Below are 13,820 nucleotides of genomic sequence, written 5' to 3'. Positions count from 1 at the left end.
ACACAAATAATACTTTATTCGTTTGTCATATGAGTATTACACATCTGCTTCTGTAGGAACCAGCACAGATCTGAACACAGTAGACAGACACAGGTAAGAACATCACAACACGGACAGTCTGCTTCTGGATAAATCTAGGTTGTATCTCTGGAAGGCATTTTTATAACAATATACAAAACATCTGAAATATTAAAACTTTATGTCCCTTGATATCCCAACACAAGGAATGCTCCAGAAAGCTAAAAAATTAAAATCAGTCATTTCAAACGTCAGGGCGTGAAACTAACTTTTAGTCGACCGACTACAGTAACTAGCGGTTTGAGAATTTCTTAGCCGCCGAAGTGGCTTTTAAAATATTGTAGACTGAACAAATGGCTGTTGGCTACCTGCTAAAATGAATTACTGACTCATCAGGTACAACCAAACCTGAGCAGCGTTCGGCTGGTAGCTTGTGTTCATTTCAAGCCCTGAGCTTCACTAAAACATCCCAGATTTCTAAAATACAACATAATTACATCTTTATAGTACATTTGACTCAAATACATAAGACGTCTGCATATTATTTAGTGTAAAATTCAGTGATATGCTCCAGAAAAAAAATCATTCACAAGGCTACGGCAATATGGTCCCATGAAATGCTTATTCAAGTTAAATTAAAAATAGATTATTAGTAACTGTGCTAAACTTCATCAGGGGAATCCATGTTAGAGCCTGAAAAGCACAAGTGAGTCTTTTTAAGCAGCAAAATTCAAACGCACAACAAGATCCAAACATCCACAGCACTAAAAACCACGGCAGCATTTGTTCAGGTGATGAATTCACAGTCCAGGAACAGTCCAGTGCAGTGATGCTGACGGTTAGCCTCTACCGGGTCAGAATCATAACCAGGAATAAATCTCATTACTACAGCACGTCGTTTAGCTCAGCTCAGAGGGAGCACCGCCGTGCGTGACAGGAATTCAAAATGAGGACATGAAAGAGGACATGCGTCAGAGCTGGGTGATGGTTTGAAATATCCTCATAGTCGGCCGCTGGAATATCGGACAGAGTTTTGTTTGGATCGGAGAGAGTGGCGTCTGATTGGCCGGTGCGTCTGTGCGGTCATTAGAGGTTCTGATTGTGTGGAGGGGGGAGGGAGGGGGGGGGGGGAGGGAGGAGCCGCCGCTGTGTTTCACTCGTGTGCAAAATTCAAACATACATTATAAAAACCATTTCCAGTGGCTGTAGACTGAACTTCACGTACCCAGGAAGTAGCCCGGCCCCTCAGGCTCTGCTTCGGTCTGGACTCTGTTCAGGTTCAGGTTCAGTGTTTCTGTCTCAGACCGGCTGACGGTCTGTCGCCCAGCAGGAAGTCACACCGGGTCAGAGGAGGCGGGACAGGAGGGAGCGTGGCGATAGGCCGCTCTCCGGTCCAATCGGACCTCACACATTAATGACGACATCGTCCTCTTCGTCCCTCGCCTCGTCCCGTAAGGTGTCCGCGGACTCCCTCCTCCTCCCCCCTCCCCCCTCCTCCTCCTCCTCGGAGGCGCCGCAGGGGCCGATGATGTATCTGTAATCCCCTCCGATGGCCAGCGCCGCGCCGGACGCCACCATCAGCCAGTCCTTCTCCTCGTCCTCCGCCCCCCCGTGCTGCCAGGGGACGCCCCAGGCCGCCGTCGCCTCCTCCGGCCCCGGGGCCCCGCCTCCCGCTCCGGAGGCCCCGCCCGCCTCCGCCTCCTCCCCCTCCAGGTTGACGTACAGCAGCGGCTCCTTCGGCGGAGCGGGCGACAGGCCGAGCCACAGCGCCTCCAGCTGGTCGATCAGGTGCTGGAAGCTCGGCCGACACTTCGGCACCGGACTCCAGCAGCTGTGCATGATCTCATAACTGACAGACAACAGACAGAGTCACGCTTCAGTCACGCAATACATGATCTCATAACTGACAGACCACAGACAGTCACGCAACACATGATCTCATAACTGACAGACGACAGACAGTCACGCAATACATGATCTCATAACTGACAGACCACAGACAGTCACGCAACACATGATCTCATAACTGACAGACGACAGACAGTCACGCAATACATGATCTCATAACTGACAGACGACAGACAGAGTCACGCTTCAGTCACGCAACACATGATCTCATAACTGACAGACGACAGACAGTCACGCAACACATGATCTCATAACTGACAGACGACAGACAGTCACGCAACACATGATCTCATAACTGACAGACCACAGACACAACACAAACTGCTCTAATAAACATGAAGTCTTTCACTCTGAGCTCTACATCCATCTGGGGAAAACGTTGCTTCCTGAACATCATCAGTCAGCATCTCAAACCACAGAACTGTTTTGTAATCAAAAGTCTTAACATGAGTCCCAACAGAATAGTAACCATGAAGGTGTTTGACCTGCGCCAGAAATAATTCTCAAGTTAGGAATCATCTGAAGCCTCTGCTTACAAAATACTCCTTCAAATGGTGAATATCTCATTTTGTTCTCCTCCATTATTTCCTGGTTCAGTTTCAGTTCCATAATACTGACCGTGATGTTAAGACTCTTATCACACAATATAATATAGAAACAAATAAGTAACACATGCATTCTACCTGATAATATGATTCATACGGACTAACTGTATAAACATGGCTGCCTCCTGGTGTGATGTCATCACGTGCACATAAATCCTCCCATAATGCAAAGCATCCGAACATCAGAGATCAGACCTCACCTCCGCTGCGTCTTTTATTTATACTTGTTTCATACAAGACCTTCATCAAGACATTTCTCATGGCATAAACAGTGACGACCCAATGTGTATATATATATATATATAGTATATATACAGTATATATATATAGTATATATGTATATATATATATATATATATATATATATACATATATATATATATAAGATCAATTCAGGTGATGAGGTCACACCTGGAGGAAGGTGACTAGATAGATAGGTGTGTCCCTGTAGGTCCTGTACATACAGTACATACACTGTATACACTATACTGTATTTACTGTAGGTCGGGTCATCACTGTGGATCTGCTGTGAGAAATGTCTTGTTAAAGGTTAAAGGTCTTTTACCAAAACGTAGACAAGAAATAAAAGACAGCAGAGGAGAAGTCTGTGAGGGAATATTCATGTTTTCTTGATGGGGATCTGAGGAAAGCCTCTGGGTTGTTCCATATTTATTAAAGATAACATTAAGATTTTAAGAGATGTGTTGCTTTACTACAATTATCCATCTGGTAATTAAAGGGGAATGGCACCCATTTAAAGAATTCACATGTTTCTGTTCAGTGGATAGTTGTGAACTTGCAGCGCTCTTTCTTGAAGCTGGAAATCCCAGAACCCTCTAGACTGATGATGTCACTGGGATGTAAAGTCAGGGGCGGCTCCATTGACAACGAATGGGGATCTGACTTTGTTGAGCCATCAAGTCAAATCTTTATTCTGCCCAAGGGTAAACAATAACCACACAGCAGTCAACGTGTAGAGGAGACAGTGAAGAAGAGAGAGCCTCCTCATACAGGACGTCCCATCAGCAGTAATATAATGAGACAGCAGCGTTGGTTCTAAAAACATCACATTAACATCAGTGATTAACATCAGGAAAAAAAAACATTTCCTTGTTAATGGAAATAGACTTGGCCTTAGATGCTGAGTTGAGTTGTCGCACCAAAATTAAATTCATATTCTAGTGCTGCTAACAGGTACGACCCAGAATTTAATTTGGGTGAAAGAACACAGAAACCTCCACCTAGTCAGCGCCCCATTCAATGTCAATGGAGCAGAGCCAGATTCAAGGGTCAGTCCATCCAGAGAGAAGAGTTCACAAGCACCGACCGACCCGGACGGGATATTATAAAGTGGCGTTAAGCTGTAAGTGTGTAACATCTGCTCTTTAGTGGAGTCTCAGTGTGCTGAGCACACCATGTGCAGCCCACATATTTAATATTTGGGGAGGAGGGAGGTGCAGTGGCAAGTAGCTGTACTTGTGTTGATAAAGATGCAGCTAAACACACAGGGATGAAGCCATACAGCTGCTCATTAATAATGAATAAATGAATCTTCATATTAAGTCTCACATGTCGTCTCTGCAGTCCGCCGGCTGCTTCAGCCGCTCGCCCTTGATCAGGTATTCGTAGATTTCAGAGTTTTCCACGCCGGGATACGGAGTCTGTCCGCGCGCCATGATCTCCCACATCGTCACCCCGAACGCCCACTGAGACACACACACACACACACACACACACACACACACACACACACACACACACACACACACACACACACACACAACACAGTCAATGGGTGTTTACAAAAACATATTGAAGGGCTTTTCTCTCCCACATGATCCTGCAAGTCTCTTCAGTGAGCGACGTGTTGGAGGAGGAAGTGAGATCACCAGCAGACTGACAGCTGGTTTACGTTATATTATAACATGTTATGCTATATTACACCAAACCACATTTTACTACATACTATACCATATTATACTATACCAAACCACATTTTACTACATACTATACCATATTATACTATACCAAACCATATTATACTACATACTATACCATATTATACTATACCAAACCACATTTTACTACATACTATACCATATTATACTATACCAAACCATATTATACTACATACTATACCATATTATACTATACCAAACCATATTATACTACATACTATACCATATTATACTATACCAAACCACATTATACTACCATATATACTACCATATTCTACTACATACTGTATTACACCATATTATACTATATTACAGTATACTATACTATACGATTCTATACCTTATTATGCTATACTACACCATATTATACTATACCACACTGTATTATATTATGCTAACTATACCATACGATACTATACCATATTATATTATACTATATTATACTATTCTATCCTATATTATACTATACTATATTATATTATTCTATCCTATAGTATACTATACTATATTATATTATTCTATCCTATAGTATACTATACTATATTATACTATTCTATCCTATCCTATAGTATACTATACTATATTATACTATTCTATCCTATAGTATACTATACTATATTATACTATTCTATCCTATAGTATACTATACTATATTATACTATTCTATCCTATAGTATACTATACTATATTACACTATTCTATCATATAGTATACTATACTATATTACACTATTCTATCCTATAGTATACTATACTATATTACACTATTCTATCATATAGTATACTATACTATATTACACTATTCTATAGTATACTATACTATATTACACTATTCTATCCTATAGTATACTATACTATATTACACTATTCTATCCTATAGTATACTATACTATATTACACTATTCTATCCTATAGTATACTATACTGGCTGACAAAGCAAAAAGCAGTAACTGAGCAGTGAACCTGAGTGAGGAGGGAGGCAACACTTCATGCTGAATGGCATCAGTCAATTTGCAACAAACTATTTTATTTTGGAACAAAACTCGGGGTTGGCCTGTGTGTGTGTGTGTGTGTGTGTGTGTGTGTGTGTGTGTGTACCACGTCGCTCTGGGTGGTGTACACGTTGTCAGCCAGACTCTCCAGAGCGATCCACTTCACCGGCAGCTTGGAGACGGAGCCCTGTCTGTAGTAATCACCGCTGTAGATCTTCTTAGACAGACCGAAGTCCGCCACACACACCGTCATGTTCTCATTCAGCCTGCAACACACACACACACACACCGTCATGTTCTCATTCAGCCTGCAACACACACACACACACACACCGTCATGTTCTCATTCAGCCTGCAACACACACACACACACACCGTCATGTTCTCATTCAGCCTGCAACACACACACACACACACACCGTCATGTTCTCATTCAGCCTGCAACACACACACACACACACACCGTCATGTTCTCATTCAGCCTGCAACACACACACACACACACCGTCATGTTCTCATTCAGCCTGCAACACACACACACACACATACCGTCATGTTCTCATTCAGCCTGCAACACACACACACACACACACCGTCATGTTCTCATTCAGCCTGCAACACACACACACACACCGTCATGTTCTCATTCAGCCTGCAACACACACACACACACACCGTCATGTTCTCATTCAGCCTGCAACACACACACACACACACACCGTCATGTTCTCATTCAGCCTGCAACACACACACACACACACACTGTCATGTTCTCATTCAGCCTGCAACACACACACACACACACACCGTCATGTTCTCATTCAGCCTGCAACACACACACACACACACACCGTCGTGTTCTCATTCAGCCTGCAACACACACACACCGTCATGTTCTCATTCAGCCTGCAACACACACACACACACACACACACCGTCATGTTCTCATTCAGCCTGCAACACACACACACCGTCATGTTCTCATTCAGCCTGCAACACACACACACACACACACACACACACCGTCATGTTCTCATTCAGCCTGCAACACACACACACACACACACACACACACACACACACACACACACACAGGTTTCCCAGAACCACACCGGTCTGAAGTGATCTGGTAGTTTTCCTCTCTGAATCAGTATTGGCTCATACTGAAGTGAAACTCCAGTATGTTCCACATGTTCCTCTTTAAATCTGAACAAATCTCTGCTTTCTCCCTGCAGACAGAATCTGAAAAAACAAACGCTGCCTGGGACTGAATTTAAAAACAAATGAAAAACCCAAAATAAAGAAACGAAGCTGTCAAAGCGGCCCGTTTCTGACCGAACAGCTGATGAACATAGTGACAGTATAAATGGGCAGAATAAGAAAAGGGAAAGCAGGAAATTAATAAAGTCCAACTGAGTTTAGTAATAAGTTCTGCTAACTCTGTTCTGTCATTACATCTGAGCTCTAATAACTGACTGAAAGGATCAGTTCAGTGAGTTTGTTCCTGTATATAACTCCTCTCCTCCTCCTGTAGTCTTGGACCCACAGACAGTATTGTCTGTAGTTGTTGGACCCACAGACAGTATTGTCTGTAGTTGTTGGACCCACAGACAGTATTGTCTGTAGTTGTTGGACCCACAGACAGTATTGTCTCCAGTCAGCTGTCAGTTGCTGCAACAATGAGTCCAAACTGTTTGTCAGAATATTCCAGAAAAAATCAATCAACTGATCCTTTAACTCAGTCAGCTAACTGAACCGGTTTCCTGCTGGACTGACATGCAGTTTCGGGCGGCCAGGTCTCGGTGGATGATGCTCCTGCTGCTCAGATACTCCATTCCCTGAGCGATATCCAACATGAACTGGATCAGAGTCTGCAGAGACAAGTCCTGATGGAGGGAGAGAGAGAGAGAGAGAGAGAGAGAGAGAGAGAGAGAGACAACAGTGAAGATCTTTGCATATGAATCTATGACTAAGTCTCTAAGTCCATAGTATTGCATATAATTGTATTTATCATATGGACAAAAAAAGGAGTTCCTATAATAACTGAATGTGTCTATCCTTTATTGTTCCATGTCCATCTGTATTGTACCTTATTTTATCCTGTACTGTAACATGCTTTGACAAAACTCAGTTCTACCTGATTACCTGCCAATAAATCTGAATCTGAATCTGAATCTGAATGTGACTTGTCTCTCTGTCTGTCTATAAAGCCTTTCCTCTGTGGACAGGAAGGTGTTAGATGAATTAAATCTACAGGATCCAGTACAGTATATTGTACTGAATCTCATATGTGAAGTTCAGGTTCATTATCTGTCCAGTCCTTCATCCCGGTCTGTCACAGGACTTTACACAGAACGAGCCGAACTAGATCCAACTGATCAACAATCAATCACAGGACAGAATGAAATGCAATCAGCAGGATAATGAGAAGCATTGAGGGATTATTTTGAGATGATGGTCGTTAATCCTTATTACATATTACACAGCTGCTTAAAGAATCATTTCACAACAGTCTGCAGTGACGCCTTCTGCCACAAGGAGGCAGCAGTTAACTTGAACAGAATGGAGTGGACTTGTTGACTGGTGTGAGAGAAATAGTCTCTCTCTCTCTGTGTGTGTGTGTGTGTGTGTATATGACTGTGTGTGTGTGTGTATATGACTCTGTGTGTGTGTGTGTGTGTGTGTGTGTGTATATGACTCTGTGTGTGTGTGTCGTACGAAGGGCTGCTCTCCCAGCCTGGACAGCAGCAGGAAGGTGTGCAGGTCTCCGTGCTTCATGAACGGCAGAACGACCATCGGGATCGGCAGCCGCTGGCCGGGCCGCCGGTGCAGACTCACTCCTATTGGCAGAACAGGCTGTCAATCAAACCACACCTGAACCTGCTCCTCCAATCACTGTGGAGACACCTTTAACCTTGGAAGTCCCCAGTCTGTCTCAAGTCAAGTCCCAAGTCTAATGTAGATTATCAAGTCAAATCCAAGTCAAGTCCAAGTCATTAAAGTCAAGTCTCAAGTCTAAATGTAGAACAGCAAGTCAAGTCAGAACAAATCAAGAGTCCAGTATCAATTTAATATCTTAAAGAAAACTAAATATCTAGGACTTTTCAATGCAATATGGTTTTAATAGGATAAAAACTTGGTAAGAGCATCATGAGTTTGATTTCTATAATCAGTTTCAACTTCAATAAATTCAATCATTCCATACAAATTCAGAAAACAGAATTTAAATTCAGTCGTCCGCTGGAACAAATCTCATCACTTTCAATCTAAGTCATTTACACAAACACAAGATCTCAAGTCAAGACTTTAGAAACCTTTTCAAGTCATCAAAGTACAAGTCAGAGTCAAGTCCCAAGTCACCAGAACCCAAGTCACCAGAACCCAAGTCACCAGAACCCAAGTCAAGTGTGTGTTCTCGTACCGATCAGCTGGATGACGTTAGGGTGATGGAAGTCCTTCATGTAGGCCGCTTCCTTCAGACACTGCTCGATGTCGCTGGAGGAAGTGATGTCAGCTGGGGGGGGGGGGCAACAAAGTCACTGGATTTAATAAATGGCTATGGCGACAGTTGTTGGAATTGCTGTAGTGTTTGGTTGCAGTAGTTGCTGTAGTGTTTGGTTGCAGTAGTTGCGTTTGGTTGCAGTAGTTGCTGTAGTGTTTGGTCGCAGTAGTGTTTGGTTGCTGTAGTGTTTGGTTGCTGTAGTGTTTGGTCGCAGTAGTTGCTGTAGTGTTTGGTTGCTGTAGTGTTTGGTCGCAGTAGTTGCTGTAGTGTTTGGTTGCAGTAGTTGCTGTAGTGTTTGGTCGCAGTAGTTGCAGTAGTGTTTGGTTGCAGTAGTTGCTGTAGTGTTTGGTTGCTGTAGTGTTTGGTTGCTGTAGTGTTTGGTCGCAGTAGTTGCTGTAGTGTTTGGTTGCAGTAGTTGCTGTAGTGTTTGGTTGCTGTAGTGTTTGGTCGCAGTAGTTGCTGTAGTGTTTGGTTGCAGTAGTTGCTGTAGTGTTTGGTCGCAGTAGTTGCAGTAGTGTTTGGTTGCAGTAGTTGCTGTAGTGTTTGGTTGCTGTAGTGTTTGGTCGCAGTAGTTGCAGTAGTGTTTGGTTGCTGTAGTGTTTGGTCGCAGTAGTTGCTGTAGTGTTTGGTTGCTGTAGTGTTTGGTCGCAGTAGTTGCTGTAGTGTTTGGTTGCTGTAGTGTTTGGTCGCAGTAGTTGCTGTAGTGTTTGGTCGCAGTAGTTGCAGTAGTGTTTGGTTGCAGTAGTTGCTGTAGTGTTTGGTTGCAGTAGTTGCAGTAGTGTTTGGTTGCAGTAGTTGCAGTAGTGTTTGGTCGCAGTAGTTGTAGTAGTGTTTGGTTGCAGTAGTTGTAGTAGTGTTTGGTTGCAGTAGTTGCAGTAGTGTTTGGTCGCAGTAGTTGCAGTAGTGTTTGGTTGCAGTAGTTGCTGTAGTGTTTGGTTGCAGTAGTTGTAGTAGTGTTTGGTTGCAGTAGTTGCAGTAGTGTTTGGTTGCAGTAGTTGCTGTAGTGTTTGGTTGCAGTAGTTGTAGTAGTGTTTGGTTGCAGTAGTTGCTGTAGTGTTTGGTCGCAGTAGTTGCAGTAGTGTTTGGTTGCAGTAGTTGTAGTAGTGTTTGGTTGCAGTAGTTGCAGTAGTGTTTGGTTGCAGTAGTTGCTGTAGTGTTTGGTTGCAGTAGTTGTAGTAGTGTTTGGTTGCAGTAGTTGCAGTAGTGTTTGGTCGCAGTAGTTGCAGTAGTGTTTGGTTGCAGTAGTTGCTGTAGTGTTTGGTTGCAGTAGTTGTAGTAGTGTTTGGTTGCAGTAGTTGCAGTAGTGTTTGGTCGCAGTAGTTGCAGTAGTGTTTGGTCGCAGTAGTTGCAGTAGTGTTTGGTTGCAGTAGTTGTAGTAGTGTTTGGTTGCAGTAGTTGCTGTAGTGTTTGGTTGCAGTAGTTGCTGTAGTGTTTGGTTGCAGTAGTTGCAGTAGTGTTTGGTTGCTGTAGTTGCAGTAGTGTTTGGTTGCAGTAGTTGCTGTAGTGTTTGGTTGCTGTAGTGTTTGGTTGCAGTAGTTGCTGTAGTGTTTGGTTGCTGTAGTGTTTGGTTGCAGTAGTTGCAGTAGTGTTTGGTTGCAGTAGTTGCAGTAGTGTTTGGTTGCAGTAGTTGCTGTAGTGTTTGGTTGCAGTAGTTGCAGTAGTGTTTGGTTGCAGTAGTTGCTGTAGTGTTTGGTTGCAGTAGTTGCTGTAGTGTTTGGTTGCAGTAGTTGCAGTAGTGTTTGGTTGCAGTAGTTGCTGTAGTGTTTGGTCGCAGTAGTTGCTGTAGTGTTTGGTTGCAGTAGTTGCTGTAGTGTTTGGTCGCAGTAGTTGCAGTAGTGTTTGGTTGCAGTAGTTGCTGTAGTGTTTGGTTGCTGTAGTGTTTGGTTGCTGTAGTGTTTGGTCGCAGTAGTTGCAGTAGTGTTTGGTTGCAGTAGTTGCTGTAGTGTTTGGTTGCTGTAGTGTTTGGTCGCAGTAGTTGCAGTAGTGTTTGGTTGCTGTAGTGTTTGGTCGCAGTAGTTGCTGTAGTGTTTGGTTGCTGTAGTGTTTGGTCGCAGTAGTTGCTGTAGTGTTTGGTTGCTGTAGTGTTTGGTCGCAGTAGTTGCTGTAGTGTTTGGTCGCAGTAGTTGCAGTAGTGTTTGGTTGCAGTAGTTGCTGTAGTGTTTGGTTGCAGTAGTTGCAGTAGTGTTTGGTTGCAGTAGTTGCAGTAGTGTTTGGTCGCAGTAGTTGTAGTAGTGTTTGGTTGCAGTAGTTGTAGTAGTGTTTGGTTGCAGTAGTTGCAGTAGTGTTTGGTCGCAGTAGTTGCAGTAGTGTTTGGTTGCAGTAGTTGCTGTAGTGTTTGGTTGCAGTAGTTGTAGTAGTGTTTGGTTGCAGTAGTTGCAGTAGTGTTTGGTTGCAGTAGTTGCTGTAGTGTTTGGTTGCAGTAGTTGTAGTAGTGTTTGGTTGCAGTAGTTGCTGTAGTGTTTGGTCGCAGTAGTTGCAGTAGTGTTTGGTTGCAGTAGTTGTAGTAGTGTTTGGTTGCAGTAGTTGCAGTAGTGTTTGGTTGCAGTAGTTGCTGTAGTGTTTGGTTGCAGTAGTTGTAGTAGTGTTTGGTTGCAGTAGTTGCAGTAGTGTTTGGTCGCAGTAGTTGCAGTAGTGTTTGGTTGCAGTAGTTGCTGTAGTGTTTGGTTGCAGTAGTTGTAGTAGTGTTTGGTTGCAGTAGTTGCAGTAGTGTTTGGTCGCAGTAGTTGCAGTAGTGTTTGGTCGCAGTAGTTGCAGTAGTGTTTGGTTGCAGTAGTTGTAGTAGTGTTTGGTTGCAGTAGTTGCTGTAGTGTTTGGTTGCAGTAGTTGCTGTAGTGTTTGGTTGCAGTAGTTGCAGTAGTGTTTGGTTGCTGTAGTTGCAGTAGTGTTTGGTTGCAGTAGTTGCTGTAGTGTTTGGTTGCTGTAGTGTTTGGTTGCAGTAGTTGCTGTAGTGTTTGGTTGCTGTAGTGTTTGGTTGCAGTAGTTGCAGTAGTGTTTGGTTGCAGTAGTTGCAGTAGTGTTTGGTTGCAGTAGTTGCTGTAGTGTTTGGTTGCAGTAGTTGCAGTAGTGTTTGGTTGCAGTAGTTGCTGTAGTGTTTGGTTGCAGTAGTTGCTGTAGTGTTTGGTTGCAGTAGTTGCAGTAGTGTTTGGTTGCAGTAGTTGCAGTAGTGTTTGGTTGCAGTAGTTGCTGTAGTGTTTGGTTGCAGTAGTTGCTGTAGTGTTTGGTTGCAGTAGTTGCAGTAGTGTTTGGTTGCAGTAGTTGCTGTAGTGTTTGGTTGCTGTAGTGTTTGGTTGCAGTAGTTGCAGTAGTGTTTGGTTGCAGTACTTGCAGTAGTGTTTGGTTGCAGTAGTTGCTGTAGTGTTTGGTTGCTGTAGTGTTTGGTTGCAGTAGTGTTTGGTTGCAGTAGTTGCAGTAGTGTTTGGTTGCAGTAGTTGCTGTAGTGTTTGGTTGCAGTAGTTGCAGTAGTGTTTGGTTGCAGTAGTTGCTGTAGTGTTTGGTTGCTGTAGTGTTTGGTTGCTGTAGTGTTTGGTTGCAGTAGTTGCAGTAGTGTTTGGTTGCAGTAGTTGCTGTAGTGTTTGGTTGCAGTAGTTGCAGTAGTGTTTGGTTGCAGTAGTTGCTGTAGTGTTTGGTTGCAGTAGTTGCTGTAGTGTTTGGTTGCAGTAGTTGCAGTAGTGTTTGGTTGCAGTAGTTGCAGTAGTGTTTGGTTGCAGTAGTTGCTGTAGTGTTTGGTTGCAGTAGTTGCTGTAGTGTTTGGTTGCAGTAGTTGCAGTAGTGTTTGGTTGCAGTAGTTGCAGTAGTGTTTGGTTGCAGTAGTTGCAGTAGTGTTTGGTTGCAGTAGTTGCTGTAGTGTTTGGTTGCAGTAGTTGCAGTAGTGTTTGGTTGCAGTAGTTGCTGTAGTGTTTGGTTGCTGTAGTGTTTGGTTGCAGTAGTTGCAGTAGTGTTTGGTTGCAGTACTTGCAGTAGTGTTTGGTTGCAGTAGTTGCTGTAGTGTTTGGTTGCTGTAGTTGCAGTAGTGTTTGGTTGCTGTAGTGTTTGGTTGCTGTAGTGTTTGGTTGCAGTAGTTGCAGTAGTGTTTGGTTGCAGTAGTTGCAGTAGTGTTTGGTTGCAGTAGTTGCTGTAGTGTTTGGTTGCAGTAGTTGCAGTAGTGTTTGGTTGCAGTAGTTGCTGTAGTGTTTGGTTGCAGTAGTTGCAGTAGTGTTTGGTTGCAGTAGTTCCAGTAGTGTTTGGTTGCAGTAGTTGCTGTAGTGTTTGGTTGCAGTAGTTGCTGTAGTGTTTGGTTGCAGTAGTTGCTGTAGTGTTTGGTTGCAGTAGTTGCTGTAGTGTTTGGTTGCAGTAGTTGCAGTAGTGTTTGGTTGCAGTAGTTGCTGTAGTGTTTGGTTGCAGTAGTTGCTGTAGTGTTTGGTTGCTATAGTGTTTGGTTGCAGTAGTTGCAGTAGTGTTTGGTTGCAGTAGTTGCTGTAGTGTTTGGTTGCAGTGAAAACCTGCAGAGAAACACGGAGCTGAACGAGTGAAACTCACATTTCAGAACCTTGACCGCCACTTTCTGCACTGACGCATCGTCCATCTTCAGGAAGGCTTCTCTCACCGAGCCGAACTCACCTGCACACACACAAACACACACACACACACACACACACACACACACGTTATGGTTACTATGGTTACAGCACTGAAGTCTCAACAATCCCAGTAAGAGCACCATCTAGGGGATTTTGGCTTTAATACAGGTTACAACATGTACTGACTGAAGTTTCCTCCAAAGAAGTGAACAATAATGAGTCTTTGACCAATCAGATCGCTTGGATGAAGCGACCTGTTTGTCCGGCCTGATCCAGCAGAGA

General features: G+C 43.5%; 1 protein-coding gene across 1 annotated transcript in view; it reads right to left on the bottom strand.

The window, feature by feature from the left end:
• tyro3 (TYRO3 protein tyrosine kinase) overlaps positions 1–13,820 on the bottom strand; it is a 42,546-nt gene continuing 28,726 nt past the window's right edge. Inside the window, 7 exon segments of the mRNA XM_078289604.1 lie at positions 1–1,867; positions 4,101–4,237; positions 5,587–5,746; positions 7,257–7,366; positions 8,199–8,320; positions 8,902–8,994; positions 13,498–13,578. Of these exon segments, the coding sequence (XP_078145730.1) occupies positions 1,423–1,867; positions 4,101–4,237; positions 5,587–5,746; positions 7,257–7,366; positions 8,199–8,320; positions 8,902–8,994; positions 13,498–13,578 (1,148 nt within the window). The 3' untranslated portion in view covers positions 1–1,422.

The sequence above is a fragment of the Centroberyx gerrardi genome, chromosome 17, assembly GCF_048128805.1.
Source record: "Centroberyx gerrardi isolate f3 chromosome 17, fCenGer3.hap1.cur.20231027, whole genome shotgun sequence".
Lineage (NCBI taxonomy): Eukaryota > Metazoa > Chordata > Actinopteri > Beryciformes > Berycidae > Centroberyx > Centroberyx gerrardi.
This window is presented reverse-complemented; position numbering and strand designations above follow the sequence as displayed.